At 40.4% G+C, this 17,550-nt stretch overlaps 1 protein-coding gene across 2 annotated transcripts in view; it reads left to right on the forward strand.

Moving 5' to 3' along the window:
- The window catches only part of wdr90 (WD repeat domain 90), a 76,089-nt gene that overhangs the window by 25,133 nt on the left and 33,406 nt on the right, over window positions 1–17,550 (forward strand). For both annotated transcript variants that reach the window (XM_080206987.1, XM_080206988.1), the window contains 12 exons: window positions 531–649; window positions 1,030–1,191; window positions 3,056–3,183; window positions 5,647–5,763; window positions 6,920–7,155; window positions 7,906–8,045; window positions 8,354–8,484; window positions 10,608–10,738; window positions 12,958–13,119; window positions 15,448–15,576; window positions 16,969–17,096; window positions 17,389–17,426. In XM_080206987.1, the coding sequence (XP_080063113.1) occupies window positions 531–649; window positions 1,030–1,191; window positions 3,056–3,183; window positions 5,647–5,763; window positions 6,920–7,155; window positions 7,906–8,045; window positions 8,354–8,484; window positions 10,608–10,738; window positions 12,958–13,119; window positions 15,448–15,576; window positions 16,969–17,096; window positions 17,389–17,426 (1,621 nt within the window). The remainder of the gene's footprint in view (window positions 1–530; window positions 650–1,029; window positions 1,192–3,055; window positions 3,184–5,646; window positions 5,764–6,919; window positions 7,156–7,905; window positions 8,046–8,353; window positions 8,485–10,607; window positions 10,739–12,957; window positions 13,120–15,447; window positions 15,577–16,968; window positions 17,097–17,388; window positions 17,427–17,550) is intronic.

Below are 17,550 nucleotides of genomic sequence, written 5' to 3' on the forward strand. Positions count from 1 at the left end.
ATAAAGGGGGGGTGGTTTAGAACGGAGTTGAGGAGGAACTTCTTCACTCAAAGGGTGGTGAATCTCTGGAATTCTCTGCCCGTTGAAGTGGTGGAGGCTGCCTCGCTAAATATTTTTAAGACGCGGGTTGATAGGTTTTTGATAGGCAAGGGGATTAAGGGTTATGGGGAGAGGGCGGGAATGTGGAACTGAGCCACGACAGATCAGCCATGATCTTATTGAATGGCGGGGCAGGCTTGAGGGGCTAGATGGCCTACTCCTGCTCCTATTTCTTATGTTCTTAGATGCTGGTGGTGACAGCATGAGATTCAAATCCATGACATCAAATTGCCTGGTGTCTTCAAGGAGAAGTTACCAGGCAAAGACAGTAATGACCAGATGAAGTGGTAAAGGTCCCATGATATAAATGGAAAAGGCAAAAATAAAACAGCAAATATAGACAATTGTAGACTGTTTTAACTTGGGGTACTAAAAATGGGGGATGTGCAATTCAAGTTGTCTTTAAAGTTATTGGGAATCTTTCTCTGCAGATGGTTGTGGTTTGGAACACAGCAAAAGTGAATCGGGATGGTGAAGTAGTGGTGTTGGCGAAAGCTCACACTGAAGTCGACATTCAGGTGATGAAAATAGCTTCTTTTGATGACACTAGGTAAGACGCTCTATATTTCTATATTTGATTTGATGGTAACTATCTTGTACTTATGGCTCCTAGTTCTGAATTCTGTCAGAAACATTCACTCCACACCTACACTGTCAAACCCAAATATAACTTTAAAGATATTTGGGAACATTGCCAAGTCTCTTTTTTCTAAAGAAACAGCTATTTTCACATAACTTCATTGCTTTTGATTTTTATACCCCGAGAAATAAGTCCCAGTTCTTTGTGAGCATTTTTAATTGTTTTATTAATGCTGTTATTAATTTGTACCATTAGATCCCTTTGTTCTTGATCCCACTCACTTAATTTTCCAAGTGGGAATGCAATCTGTTGACTCTAACTGTACAGTGATTGGCTTGTTTATCTGACAGGATGGTGTCCTGTGGAAGAGATAATATTCGCCTGTGGCGCGTTCGAAGTGGGGCATTGCGGTCTTGCCCAGTAAACCTCGGTGAATATCATTGTTTGGAATTTACAGATGTAGCGTTTGAAGAGGGACAACTGGCCGATAAAGACCCTGCTGACCGAATGCTGTAAGGGAAAATGTGAACAAAAACAAAATGTTTGATGAGATCAGTTCTGTGTCATCTAATCTATGTCGTGCTTTGAACTATTTTGATAAGCCTTCTAGCTAGCATATTAGATGTATCCGTTAAAGGATTTTAAAACACATTTATTTACACAGGGAGTGAATATATGACCTACCCATTTTTTTTAGCCATAAATCAAAAAGTGCACAGTGATTAGCATTGCTGCCTCACGGTGCCAGGGTCCCAGTTTTCATTCTGGCCTCAGGTCCCTGTCTATGAGGAGTCTACACATTCTTCCCGTGTCTGTGTGGGTTTCCTCTGGGTCCAGTTTCCGCCCACAGTCTGGAAACTGGTTAGGTGCTAAATTCTCCCTCAGTGTACCCGAACAAATGCTGGAGTGTGGCGACTAGGGGATTTTCACAGTAACTTCATTGTAGTATAACGTAAGCGTATTTGTGATAAATAAATAAACTTTAAGCAGCTTTGAAGAGCTTTCTTGTTAATCATCAAGCAGTTAATTGTTGAGGCGTGACCTGTATTGTATTGAGATTTGTATTGGCTTTTATTGGCCAATCTTAAAAAATGAATATTTCAAACACATTAGAGGGTTACCATTCTTAAACTAAATTTGTAGGTTTAGAGTCAATAAAAGATGGAAAAAGTATGGGAGACTAATGGTTGAACTGAAACTTTTATACAGAATGAGGATAAAAGCTATAATATGCATAACTACGTTCTTGAGGATCACAGCAATTTGGAAACAAGATTAAGATCCTTAATGTTCACTCTGTTCCGGAAAAATACCAAGGGTATTTTGAAGTTTAGGAACAGAAGAAATAGGATAGATGTTTGTCTTCATCACCTCGGTGGAAATCTGCCAGAGACAATAACCTATCTTTTATAAAATATGTTTTGTTATTTATTTTGTTGATTCTCAGTGAAATCAAGAACCTGCTTTCCCCATCAGGTTACCACCTGAGAGGAAGATGGCAGTCTACCCCAGAACAACAAGTTTAAATAGGTGGCACAGTGATTAGCACTGCTGTCTCACAGCAGTCTTACCTGAGTGCCAGGGATCCAGGTTCCATTCCCAGCTTGGGTGACTGTCTGTGAGGAGTTTGCACATTCTCCCTGTGTCTGTGTGGGTTTTCTCTGGGTGCTCTGGTTTCATCCCACAGTCCAAAGATGTGCTGTTTAGATGGATTGGCCATGCTAAATTGCCCCTTAATATTGGCAGGTAAATATGTGGGGTTATGGAGATCAGGCTTGGGTGACATCATTGTCGATGCAGACTCAATGGGCCGAATGACCTCCTTCTGCACTATAGGGATTCTGTAGATTCTATGAACTTCATGATTTCAACTAGGAGGCTAAATGTTGTTCTTTTGAAGTTACAAATTGATTTAATGAGGCAATTATTTTCATGTTGCTCATCCAGGGTACGTTGATCATGTATTTTTAACTGTTGATAAATTTGCTTGCTTGGTGACTCTGCCAAGGCCATCAAAAATCCTTACTTTGGTGTCAGGTGTGGCTGAGTTCTTAAGTGTCTCACCTCTTGAGATTGTGTGTTCAAGTTTCACAAAATAAGTAGGCTGACACATATTGCAGTATTGAGTGAGTGCTGCACTGTTGAAAGTGCTGTGTTTGGATGAGACAAGATTAGCTCTGTCAAGGAGTTATGAAAGAACTTGTGCAAATTGATTGTCTCATTTCCTACAATACAAAATTTAATATTTAATTAGCTGCAAAATGGCCATGGAAAAATGTAAGTCTTTCATTCTTCATTAATCAAGTTGAGAAATTAAATATGGTAATCAATCTGAATAAACTGTGCATTTATTTAAATGATTTTGTACAATTGCAGCTTTGCATGCAGTAGAAGTGGGCACATCATTGAAATCGATTACAAAAATGTTGTGATTAAGAATGCACGTCGCTTGTTTCCATCGCAGCAAAAGCATTCACACCAACGAGAAACAATGCTTAATTCAGGTAAGAAGCTATATTTCTGCGCAAGCTTAATTTATCTGTGGCTGTGTGTGCAAACATACAACAAAATGTAACTTTACAAAATCAATATGAATTGACTCATTGAAATTATTAGAAAATTAGTTCAATATAGCAATATAGATGTGTTTTATACTGAAATTGTTATTTCCAGTATGTGTGATCTGAAGTATATTCCACTGAAGGACTAAAATGTATTTTGATTGTTCATGGCTGAGTAATGGGTTAGAGGTTTGATTTCTCTCCGACTCTAATTGTGATGAATTGGTGATTCCTGCTATTAAGAGGATTGAATTATGATGGGCTAAAAGAGACTGAAATTTCCTTGTTCAAAAGGAGATGAAATTGAAGGAATCTCAAAAGACATTGAGTAGAGGAAATAATTCTGTTTAAAATTAAATTTTAGCGAATGAAAAGGAAATACAGGAACAAACGGGTTTTGATCCTGGACCAGACCTCCCCAAGTTTCTGATACAATCCGTTAGGGACCAATAACTTCCTGTTTAAACTAGACAAAGTTTGAGACTCAAGATACTTGTGAACAGAATAAAGCCACAAGATTCCACCAGTTTTGAACAGATAAAACATAAGCTTCACTAAAAGCCAGAGAGGTAAAACAAGTTACAATTTCTATCTAATACGCTAACATTCAGGGTGAATACGAGATGCATGCGAATTAACAGACAAAATGGCCGATATGACCAAGATCAATTCGATGGATTTCTCAACAACCCACCCAGATGTCAGTGAAGAGCGAGCCAACCAATCGCTTTGAAACTCTGTCCCCCTCACGAGGGATTCTAGTCTTCACCTTTTGAAGATCTTGCCTTGGGATTCTCTCCCAAAGATCGCTCCAACCCAGGCGGCCTCAATGGCAACCCACCATGCAGAATTTCAATCTCTCCTTCCAAAGAGGAGATCTGTTCCCTTGGATTGCGAAGTCTGCACTCGTGTACTAACTCACAAGCACAACTTAAGCTCTTCAGCTATTCCAAGTAGAACACCAGTACTCCAGCATAGTACCTTTGTCCCAACAGCCCATACCATGGAATCACCAACCTTCTGCTACCTTTGATATCGAGGGTTCTTCTGAGCCTTAAAAGTCTGCAAACCGCAGCCCTTTTGTTGCTGGGAGCCACTTTCTTTGCCCCTCTCTTTCCTCCTTAACTTCTCTTTGACCTCTGCCTGGAACTCCCAATTACGGTGCTCAGCTCCTGGGTCACATTACCCAATTTTTGCAGCATGTTATTTTCAGTCATGCTGGGCCCATCCTCAGCCTGAAGAATTACAAAAACACTGGATTAAGCATGCACTGCTTTCTACCAACTTACATATAAGCAAAATACTTCAGGCATTCTGTCTTCCATCTTCTTCTGTTGGGAAAAAGATACAAAAGTCTGAGGTCACGTCCCAACCGACTCGAGAACAGCTTCTTCCCTACTGCTGTCTGATTTTTGAATGGACTGAACTTGCATTAAGTTGATCTTTCTCTACACCCTAGCTATGATTGTAACACTACATTCTGTGCTCTCTTCTTTCCTTTTCTATGAAAGATGTGCTTTGTCTGTATAGTGCGTAAGAAACAATATTGTTCACTGTGTGTTAATACACGTGACAATAATAAATCCAATCAAATGATCGTGATGAATGGCAGAGCAGGCCTCCTGCTGCTTATGGCTTCCTCCTGCACCTGTCTTCTATGTTTCTACGTAATACACAAGATGTAATGAATTTTCTGTTTGTGATTCTGTGATTGTCCTCAATTGTAATAAAAATGTATCTTTCAGAAATATTTCAAATGCGCTGTATATTTAATTATGAATTGCTCATTTGATTTATTTGTGATTCATTCTCTATTTTATAAAATAGTTCGTGCTCCACATAATCTAGGCCCTGCCTTGTGTAAGTCTCATGTTGGTTAGACCCTGACAGAATGGGTTTGTTTTTTAGTTTGTTTATTAGTGTCACAAGTGGGCTTACATTAATACTGCAATGAAATTACTGTGAAAATCCCGTAGTCGCCACATTTCGGTAGTTTTAGGGTACACTGAGGGAAATTTAGCACGGCCAGTGCATCTAATCAGCACGTATTTTCGATGGTGGGAGGAAACCAGAGCACCTGGAGGAAACTGATGCAGAACGTGCAGACTCTGCGCAGACAGTCACCCAAACTGGGAATCGAACCCGGGCCCCTGGCAGCAATGCTGATCACTGTGCCGCCATAATGGCTTTCCATTTTCACAGCAAAACTATCAAACTTACATTATGTTCTTCCTTTGCTGCCGAATTATGCATTGTAGCAATGTGCAGACGCTAGTTTAAATGGTGCAAGAGAAGTTAGGAAACATCCATCCATTTTAAGAATGTTTTGATCTGTCTCATGTTTGGAACTCATGTTTTTATGATTTTTCAGATATGTAGAATGAATGAGCTTTTTTTAAATTCTAGGTGCTGGTATTGCCATCAATAGTATCAGTGTTTCTGCTGCTTTCTGTGCCACAGGATCTGATGATGGTTACTTGCGTCTCTGGCCTTTGGATTTCGCCACTGTCTTTCTTGAAGCAGGTGACCTAATGTCTCTACTTTATTTAGTAGCTTGGCTGTGGTTCTGCACAATTTATTACAAATATACATTGATTTGTCAGGTTCAGTTTTTCTTCCCCTGTCACTCCCTGTACGTTGTTCCAGTATTGGAACAGACAGGCAATTTGCTTAGCCATTCATAAGACAGTTCTTCAGAGAGTATCAAAGTTTAGATTACATGATGTATGTCAACCTGTGCAGGTTCTTGGTGAAGGGAATGTTTGACTTGTTAGTGAGAAAAAGCAAAATGGGGCAACTTCTGCTGGAAGGGTTTAGCTGGAGGCTGAAAATGATAATTTTGCATGGCTGATGAGTCTTTTTGCAGAAAAGCAAGAAGCTGCTGTTGGAACTCTGCATTTCTAGGAAGTGGAGTTGAATGGGGTTTTGTGAATGTCCGTGTTACAGTCAGTGAAATGGTGGCAATGCGCTCACAAATTTTGTCGCTCAGTATGTCATTCAGAAGGTGCTCCCAAGATCTGGTTTCCGTGAGGCAAAGTTGAAGTTCGTGATTGTTGGTTGTCATAATGGCCACATAATGACTATCCTTGATTGAGATGATTTTGCTAGTATTGGAAGTTCAGAGTGTCTAACGATTAAATACCTGAATCAGATAGTTTTCGATATTTCAAACTCATTAATGGAACATGGGAACAATAAATCTATCACTTCAAGGTGGAAATCCTTCTGACTTAGTTGCAGAGAATCCTATGTGCCAATGCTCTGACAGATACGTTATAGCTTAAATCTGTGGGAAGAGTCTAGTGCTTTGTAATGTAAGCTGTGCAGTTTTAACTTCAGCAAGACTTCTGTGTATGCTTGGTGATCTCTAAATCTTGTGTACACCAACCTGTACCTTAGTTCTCAGTATGTGGGTAAGTGCAAACCATTTCTCACAGTGTATCAAGTAAGCATAAAATCCACAGGAGTATATTATTTAACCTAGCAATGCTTGTTCTGACTGAAAAGGAAGTATGAAATTGGCTTCTGATATATTGTATCAACTAATGTTGATAGTATTTTACTCCTTTAAAAAGAAAGCACCACTGTATTTTTTAAAGTAGGTTTTGAAATTTCAGTTATGGTATAACTTTACAACTGGCTGATCATTACAGACTTAAACTCCTGCATCTATCTGTAGAACATGAAGGTGGTGTCAGCTTTGTCAGCATTGATCCTAAGGGACTGAAAGTGCTGGCTGCAACCACGACAGGTAATCTAGGATACCTGGATATACCCAGCAGAGGTTATACTACACTAATGAGGTCGCATACAAGCAGAATTCTGTCTTTCTCAGTGGATGGAATAAGGAGACATCTTGTTACTGTATCTGAAGACTGCACCATCCGTGTGTGGGACCTCGATTCTATGCAACAGGTGCGTATGGTCATGTTGGAGAGTGAAGGATTTTTAACTTGTACAAGTATTGAGTGCCTATCTTTTGTTTATTGGGAGGGCTTCCTTTTGGAAAAATACCTACTTTTTCTAAAATAGCTGATTATTTTTACCTGTTGTAATTGGTTCTTGGTTTTCTAAATATACATAAAACATGAAATGGACCTATAGCCTAAATTTTGATTGCAATTGTCTTACATAGCTGCATGATTTGTGAGATAGGATAATTGCTGTTGCAGGTTGCTCCATGGTCAGTTTTCTGAGGGATGCGTTTCTTGAATCCCTTTGTCTACCTCTATTTTTTTCTCTCTCATAGCTGATTATTTTTACCTGTTGTAATTGGTTCTTGGGTTTCTAAATATACATAAAACATGAAATGGACCTATAGCCTAAATTTTGATTGCAATTGTCTTACATAGCTGCATGATTTGTGAGATAGGATAATTGCTGTTGCAGGTTGCTCCATGGTCAGTTTTCTGAGGGATGCGTTTCTTGAATCCTTTTGTCTACCTCTATTTTTTACTCTCTCTCACCTTCTTTCTTCCTCCCCAAAAGAAAATTGACTCTTAACCTCTTCCAAAGAAAGGATTATACTCTTAAGGTGATTTTAAGTGTTGCCATCTTCAGGTTTCTGAGTTGTGTAAATTAGGTTAAGAGCGAAAAGAAAATGTTGACCTACAGTTCACATTTGTAGCTGCCTTGTAACTGATTGCATGTTTTTCTGTGTAATAGTTATATGACTTTGTGAGTGCTGAAGAAACTCCGTGTGCTGTGACATTTCACCCTACACAACAGATTTTTGCTTGTGGATTCAGCAGTGGAGTGGTGAGAATTTTTAATGTGGGAAATTCCAGTCTCCTGACTGAACAGAGGTAAGTGTTCAATTCTACAGCAGTTTGTTTTAGCTTGTGAACTTTCTAAACAAAAATTCAGAAGATATTGTACAATCCAGTGACAAAACTTGTTTATAGAATTTTCTATAGAGTGGATGAATTGACAAGGCAGTCGCAGGTTAAGGGAAGTAGACAGGAAGATGGAGTTGAGACCACAATCAGATTAGCCACGACCCTAACAAAAATGCAGAACAGGCTTGAGGAGGGGAAGAGTCTCTTGCTCTGAATTCTTGAGTGAGGTTTCGGTCTCAGGTTCTGCTCATATTTTATGTGTGTGTCGTCTCCAGGCAGCACAGAGGACAGGTGACTGGACTTGCGTTTTCCCCCAACGGAGAATACATGTATAGTGCCGGATCTCTGGGGTCATTGGCTCTGTACAACGCAACAGAGGAGGATCACCATGTTATCAGGATCTTGGGTAAGTTACATGGTTTAGATTCAGAGTTTTAATCCAAGTGTTCGCTTAAGCACTTGCAGTACAGTCCAGTGATAACTGTCTAAGTTGCACGGTGAACTGATACTCAATGTGGGATGTTTGTGAGGAGAGGTTTGGAGGGAAGCCTAGGAAAGGGTTGAATAGTTATGGATTTCACAGGTAACTGAGTGCCATGTGAGACTAAATGTCTGCTGTCCCATAACTGCAGCCAATGATTTTCTTACTTTGAAAATGTAAATAAGGAGCGTGCGTAGGCCATTTGGCCTTATGAGGCTGCTCTGCCATTTAATAAGTTCATGGCTGATCTTCTGGCACTTTGGACATAACGCATTGCAACATCACCTACATTATAAGTGACAACACTGTAAAACACTACGGAATGTCTAGGGGTTTTCAGTTGTGCAGCATATATGTGCAAGTTCTGGATACACTGTGACCTCTGGAGTCCCCGAAGAATCTAAGCTTGGCCCCTGCCATTTCATAATTGTATGCTGCCCATTGGTGATATCATCTGAAATCACACCATCACGTTCTACATTTACACTCCAACACCCATCTTGATTTTAGTAGCACTTTGGTGAGCCTTGCCACTGTTTCTGATTTATCACAGTGTGCTGGATGAGCAGACATTTTCTCTAAGTGTTGGGAAGCCATTTTCTGACTCACTGGAAACTGTTTCCCAGCCATTGCATCCATCCCTCTGTCTGACTGTTGTCTGAGGCCAAACCAATCCATTAGCAATCCTGGCATGTAATTTGAGGTGAGCCTCTGATCATGTTCCATCACTAAGATCATCTATTTCCACCTAATCAGCATTACCTGTCTCTGCTCCAGTCTCAGCTCATCTTGCTGAAATCCCTCATCTCTCCCTTTTTCCCTCTAGATTAGATTATTCCAGTGTTACCAAAGAACAAAGAAAGTTACAGCACAGGAACAGACTCTTTCGTCTTTCAAACCTGCACCGACCATGCTGCCCGACTGAACTAAAACCCCCTAGTCTTCCAGGGACCATATCCCTCTGTTCCTATCCTATTCATGTATCACATCAGGTCTACCCTGAACCTCTGTCATTCCAGTGAGAACAAACCAAGTTTCTCCAACCTCTCTGCATAGCATATGCCCTCCATACCAGGCAACATCTTGGTAAATCTTTTCTGTACCCGCTCCAAAACCCCCACATCCTTCTGGTAGTGTGGTGACCAGAATTGAACACTATATTCCAAGTGTGGCCTAATTAAGTTCTATAAAGCTGCAACATGACTTGCCAATTTTAAAACTCAATACCACGGCCATCTTTGTATTTTCCTCCGTAACTTGAACTGATCCAAAGCCACTGTTGTTGCTCTAATTCATAGCAAGTCCTACTCGACCATCATCCTTATACTCGTGAACTACATTGACTTCTCGTCAGACCATTTATTTGACCTTAAAATTCTCATCTCTTTTTTTCACATCACCACCATCACCACCACCACCACCCCACCCCGTCTTGTCCCTCCCTATCACTGTTATCATTTCCAGCTCTAAAACCCTAAGAGATCTCTGAGCACCTCCAATTCTGGCTCCTTGCGCATTTCCAACTGCTGCTTGACAACTTTGTCTTTAGTTACCTCAACCCTAAGCTCCTGAATTCCTCCCTTAAACCCCTCCACCTCTCTACCACTCTCTGCTCCTTTATGACGCTCTTTAAAACTCTTTTGGTGCCTTAGTATGTCCTCGTGGTTCATGGTCAAAAGTGAAATGCCTTTGGACAGTATGTTAAAGCGCTATCTCAGTGTAAGCTATAGATGTTATTGGGAGGAGTGCATGCGTAGACCCAATAGAATGGGAAGATCCTTAATGGATGTCTTCAATTTTCTGTCCTTTTAAGTTAATTGCATGAAAAATTAAAAGTTGTGTTCTCCCTGCCGGATTTTCCATTGTGTTCTGTTCAGACGATGCTTTGCTCCTAAGAGCTAAAAGGACAATTTGTCTAATGTATTCATGTAGAGAAAAGGTGAAGATGGTTTACTAATTTCATTATACAATGAAAGCTGTGTGTGCCAAAAGATGCTTTAGTCTTTATCTGAATTGTTTTAGTTACTATGTATACACTATTCTTCCAGGTAATGTTGTGGCAAGAGGCAGGCATTATGGTCCAGATGCGCTAACAGTGAGCAGTGATAGCCGTTACTTGGCTTTTGTGGGCCCATCTGAATACCTAGTCACTGTGATGGATGCTCGCTCACTGGATGAGGTAATTTGCCGTAGTGTGCCAGAGCAATTTTATTTTTGTAATAACATATTAAAGGTCTGCTAAATTAATTTATTTTTTCTGAGCAGAGGTTTCTTGTGCAAGTCATTTGTAGTTTCAAATGGGTGGGAAGTCTGTTTAACCCAGCCCCAGTTTCGGCTGATGTTATTCCGGCTTCTAGTTAGACAAAATCGCCACTTGGTAATTGCCATAGCCGTAGATGGAATGTGTTTTGGAATTGCGAGTGAAATTCAGGCTTGAGCTGAAGTATTTCAAATCCTACAGGGAAGCTGTGGATAAGTTTACTGTGTAATCTTAGAACTTTACAAGTAGCCAAAGACTTTCTGGGGGATTCATTGTGAAAAAGGTGCACGTTTAATTCGAGTTCTGCCTCAAGTATGTATTGTTGTCTTTTATTGTGTTTTCCAATGTAAAGCATTGGTAGTTATTTGTAACGATGTTTATTTAGTCATATTTGCATTACTTGATTCTTGTACAATGAAATTCATTTGTTTTCAGAGTGGAATCCTGTGACTTGATTCTTTCACGAAATAACGTGGATTCTGAATTTCTCTATGCAGTTGTAACAATATAGCTGGGTAACCTAAACTTCCCCTCTTTTCCCTTTAGTCACCCATAGTATTAGTAAGTGCCTAACCAGAGGAAGAGTGACCCCATTGAAGGCCAAGGTGTGATGATTAAGACTTCTCTTGTAGAAGGTCAATAGCTTGTATTTATGCAGCATGGCTATTCCATATCACTTGTCAGACCAAGTAGGAGATTAGCTAGGTCCTAGTGTGGGCTAACATTTGTTTCATTGTTTTGTTTTCTGAGGAGTTGTGAATGAATCTGAACGTGGGGATTATCACCAGATAGTCCCACTCCTTTCCTTATGACTGAAGAATTATCATTAATAAGGTAGATGAAGTGGATGGGCTGAAGAAGTGTTCTTGAGGAGCTCCAGTAATGATGTACTGTGAGGTTGTGCTGGCTGGTCTCTGACCAACCTTGTCTGACTTTAAGCTAGTAAACTCAAACAATGCAGATTTTGGAGTGCTGAAATAAAAGCAGAAAATGCTGGTAAAACACGGATCTGGCAGCATCTGTGGAGAAAACAGTTAAATATTTAAAATCAGTGTGACTCTTCAGGGCTAAAGAGAGAGAGAAATGTGATGGATTTTATATAGAGTTTATTTATTTATTAGTCACACGTAGGCTTACATTAACTGCAATAAAGTTACTGTGAAAAGCCCTTTGTCGCCACTCTCCAGCGCCTGTTTGGGTCAATGCATCTAACTAGCACGTATTTCAGAAGACGGGGTGGAGCAGGCGGAATGAAGTAGAAAGTCTGGGATAGGTGTGAGCTAGAAGAGTTCAGAAAAGGCATTTAGGGCATAAGTTAAGGATGTGTTAATGGCAGTGTTGAGGCATAGAGGTAAAATAGCAAAATGATAGAACATGTGAGTGAGGTGGGGGTTATTGGGCAAATGGTTGCATTTGGACAAAGGGGTTTTGGATTTAAAAGGGGGTCATGGTGGAGGAGAAAGTTCCTGATTGCATGGTTGCTTTGTGGAACTCCTTCACTTAGTCTGCAAACATGACACCAACTTCCCATTGCTTGCCATTTCAACTTACCATCTTGTTCCCATGCCCGCATGTCCGTTATGGGTCTACTGCAATGTTTGTGTGAAGCTCAAACTGGAGGAACAGCACCTCATCTTCTGATCAGGCACTTTACAGCTAATATGGACTCCATATTAGCATATGGTACTGATTTATTGAATGTGACTGAACTATCATAGTTAATACTTACAATGAAGAAGAAAAGCTTCTCCATCATCTGCATCATGTATTAAAGCAAACATGATAAAATCAATGATTGGCAATAGTTTTTTCAAAGGGCTGTCTGGACTTGAAATATCAGCTCTTTTCTCTCCTTACAGATGCTGTCAGATCTGATGGGATTTTCCAGCGTTTTCTCTTTTGGTTTCAGATTCAGCATCCTCAGTAATTTGCTTTTATTAGCAATAACCCGTTTAAAAGTATACATCATTCAGGTTTCATTAGTGACCTGAAACTTTTTCTAATTTAAATGAGCCTTGCCACAGTTCATAGATGGTGCTCAGTCCCAGGGTGTGCCAGCTACCACATGGGTTTGTTTGTACCAGCTACATTGTACTAACAGCAAGTGTCTGTTTTCATCTATACCATTTTTCTTGTAGATAATGCTTATAGATGTCAGTATTCTGGACCTGGAGACAACCACCCTCGATACTGCTCTCAAAGTCTGCTATCCGTCTGCTGCAATCAGCCAGCTGCTAGTGACCACCTCCTCTAATAAGATATTGTGGTTAAATGCAAGGACGGGGAAATTGATTCGAGAGGTACATACCTGATGTTGAGGACAGTTCTTGGTAAAACATAGTTAGGGGTACTTGCTATAATTGCATTGGTGCACTGTAAAGGGATATTACAGTTTAGGCTACAACACTTGGAAAACATATTTAGAATTCTTAAAGCTTTGCTTATAGCTGCCTAGCGACTTAATTGGTTAAGTAATTGTCACAGAGCAGTCATATTCTAGATTAATTCCCTGAATTAAATTAACTGATCTTCGTCAGGTTGCAGTGGTGTAAGTGGCATTCATAGAACATAGAACATTACAGCGCAGAACAGGCCCTTCGGCCCACGATGTTGTGCCGACCAGTTACAAAAACAATGACCCACTAGCCTATACCAATCCCTTTTTCGTCCATAAACCTATCCAGAGATCTCTTAAACGCCCCCAAACTAGACGCATTTACAACTGCAGCAGGCAGGGCATTCCAATCCCTCACCACCCGCTGGGTAAAGAACCTACCCCTGACATCCGTCCTGTAGCTACCCCCCCTTAATTTAAAGCCATGCCCCCTCGTGCTAGCTTTCTCCATCCGAGGAAAAAGGCTATCACTATCCACCCTATCTAAACCTCTAATCATCTTATATGTTTCAATAAGATCCCCTCTTAGCCGCCTTCTTTCCAACGAAAACAACCCTAAATCCCTCAGTCTCTCCTCATAGGACCTCCCCACCATACCAGGCAACATCCTAGTAAACCTCCTCTGCACCCTCTCCAACGCCTCCACATCCTTCTTGTAATGCGGGGACCAGAACTGCACACAGTACTCCAAGTGCGGCCGCACTAGAGTAGTGTACAGTTGCAACATTACACTGCGACTCCTAAATTCAATCCCCCTACCAATAAACGCCAAGACACCGTACGCCTTCTTAACAACCTTATCTACTTGATTCCCAACTTTCAGGGATCTATGTACACACACACCTAGATCCCTCTGTTCATCCACACTATTCAAAGTCCTCCCGTTAGCCCTATACTCGACACATCTGTTGTTCCTACCAAAGTGAATTACCTCACACTTCTCCGCATTAAATTCCATCCGCCACCTCTCGGCCCAGCTCTGCAACCTATCTAAGTCTCCCTGCAGACTATGACACCCTTCCTCACAATCTACCACACCTCCAACTTTGGTGTCATCAGCAAATTTACTAATCCACCCAACTATACCCTCATCCAGATCATTAATAAAAATTACAAACAACAGTGGCCCCAAAACAGATCCCTGAGGCACACCACTCGTAACTGCACTCCATGATGAATATTTACCATCCACCACCACCCTCTGTCTCCTATCTGATAGCCAATTCCTGATCCAACTTCCTAGATTACCCACAATCCCATACATCTGCATTTTCTGCAGAAGCCTACCATGGTGAACCTTATCGAACGCCTTACTAAAATCCATGTATACCACGTCAACTGCCTTGCCCCCATCCACCTCTTTGGTCACCTTCTCAAAAAACTCAATAAGGTTAGTAAGGCACGACCTACCCGCTACAAAACCATGCTGACTATTTCTAATCAATTCATTACACTCCAAATAACTATAAATCCTATCCCTAATAATTTTTTCTAAAACCTTGCCCACAACAGAAGTAAGACTCACCGGTCTATAATTCCCGGCAAAGTCTCTGTTCCCCTTCTTAAACAATGGGACAACATTCGCTATCCTCCAATCCTCCGGGACTACACCAGAGACCAATGACGACCTGAAGATCTGAGCCAGAGGCTCTGCAATCACCTCTCTAGCCTCCCAGAGAATCCTAGGGTAGATCCCATCCGGACCAGGGGACTTATCTATTTTCAGCCCCTCAAGAATTTCCAGCACATCCCCTTTATCAACCGTAATACTGTCTATTTTACACCCCTGCAACCCAATGTCGTCCTCAGCTATATTCATGTCCCCCTGCGTGAACACCGAAGAGAAATATTGGTTCAATACTTCTCCAATCTCCTCCGGTTCCACACACAACTTCCCCCTGCTGTCTGTAACTGTCAGTTTAGATTTATTTTAAATTAAAATGTTGGGTTTTCATTTGGCTAAATTGGCCTTTTAATTGTTTGTTCATAACATGGTTTAATATGTTACTCACAGGCTTTGATTACAATGCTTTGCTTTACTTCGAGCACCTCATCCTCTTTGGTCAATGCTAATATCTCCTTTAATAATCTGAGTGTGGGAAAAAGCATTAGATATTGAATGAATTATTACAGGCTCTAAACCAGAGTCTTAGTGGAGTATAATGGGCATGCCTATTCTCAGTTTTACAGAAAGTAAATTCTTTGCAGTAATTGAGCTTTCTTGTTTCAATAGATTTGTAATGTACACAAAACAATCGCCTCATCTTTAACTGTGAGTGAGGACATTCGGCATCTACTGACAACTGGGGAAAAGGTCATCAAAATCTGGGATTATCATATGAAACAGGACAATAATTTCCAGGTATAGAATTCCAGTACTAATATTATCTGAACATGTTAGACTGACATTACTTCAGTACAAATACACAAATGAAGTCTGGGTTTGGTTTAACATTTCATATACTGATGCATTAAGGTACAGAAAGAATAAAGAAGGAACTGAGTTTTAAAAATTTTGGTTTTGCTCCTTTTTCACCCCACCACATGAAATCTGATGCTTGTCATCCAAAGATAAAAGGATCGATCAGAGTTGAGCGTTTTGGGCATTTTATCATTACTTTGTGTTTCATCAAGAGCTTTGGAGGAATTTGGTGTGACCTCTGATTTTTGACCATCTCTGTGATTCTACTTGGTGCCTATAATCACAACTGAGTTTGTCAGCTCATTAGGAAATGGAAGCACGTGTGGCTATCACGCTTCTAGTACACCATGATGAAGTTCCATTACACCTCAGCACTGTAGGGTTCTGGGAGGGGAGCACTGATCACATTGGAATTCCTTGATGAAATTATATCCAAGCATTCACAGTAATAGTTTTAAGATATTTTTCAGTACGGTCTCTGTATTGTGCATTTATAGCGTTCTTGTCATCAGAATACATCTGAAGGAAAGCGAACTATAAACTGAAACAGGTAACTCTAACCTTGTGTAAGTCATTAGCAAGGAAATGTTTATTAGTCAAGTTTAAATGAAGAATCAGAAAATGTCAGAAATGTCCCCTGATGGCAGTGCATTATTGCACTACTTGCTAAAGTTCTAATCCTTGTAAATTGCTAAAGTTCTCTGTTTAGCCTGTGTGTTGAGCTGCTTTATATCAGCCAAGACAGCATTGTTAGCATTTTAACTAGACTTAGTTTCAAGAAGTTGCCAAGATTTCCATTCCCTGGTGTTTGTCCAACTTTCTAGCTGTGGTTATATGTGGGTGATCTCAGAAGTAGCCAGATTATTTGGTTTTGGTGCATCACACAGATGAACAACATTTAAATATGTTGTCTAGGCCCACATGTAAAGAGTGGACACTTTGGCTGCGTAAGTGAGCTTCTGATGTCTGAAACTCTACCCCAGTAATGCCTTAGTAGAGGAAGAGAGAAATTGGAATGAATCTCAGAGCAGACTGAAAATGAAGTATCTTGCTTATGACCTATAGCCACAAATGAATTGTATGTATAATCACATACAAATAATAGGTACTCACATCTGATAAGTATTGTCTTAAACCAACTCATATTGCCTACTAGAAAAGTTTCATGCTCTTTGTAACAACATTTGATTTTGCATAGCTGGATGTCTATCTCAGAAATACTTGTCGTATTTTCCAGCTGATTGGATTGATTGAGATGCTGTGCAAATGGATTCTTCTTCAACATGTCATTCAGCTTTATAGACTGCACGTGTTTATGTTCTTTTTTACCAGGTGTTCATTGGTCACTCTGAAACAATTCAGCAAGCTGCATTCACTCCAGACCAGCTAAGTGTAATTAGTATTGGTGATGCAATCTTTGTTTGGGATTTTCTTGCTTCTGCACTAGAGCAGGAGACCAAGTAAGTAAAACAGGATTGGTACTTGGTGCACTGGGAAATCCTTTGGTCCTTGCTGGGATGTGGTGCTACTTAAAGGGGCTTGTGGACTCCCAGCTATTTTGGGAAGATTTAAATGTTTTGGTCTTTGTTTTCTGGAACGACATAGTTCTGAGTGTTTCTGTTCTTTGGAGCAGTTTACTTTGTTCCAATTTGTAAGGAATGTCAGCGCGCTGTTTTAGAAAGGAGTTTAAATGATTAAGGCATGTTGTTTATTCATGGATTGTTCCTTGTTCATATTTTTCTTCTTTCGCAGCCTTTCCTCAATTCAGCCATTTGTCCTCCGTGGAGCTGGTGAGTTTTCACCACTTAAAATTTATTCAGTAATGTTAAAAATTAATGGAATATGGTCATAACAGCACAGAAGAAGACCATTCAACCCATATCGGCTCTATGTAGAATGATCCCAGTCCCTCAT

Source organism: Carcharhinus amblyrhynchos, chromosome 18, assembly GCF_965287045.1.
Source record: "Carcharhinus amblyrhynchos chromosome 18, sCarAmb.v2.hapA, whole genome shotgun sequence".
NCBI lineage: Eukaryota > Metazoa > Chordata > Chondrichthyes > Carcharhiniformes > Carcharhinidae > Carcharhinus > Carcharhinus amblyrhynchos.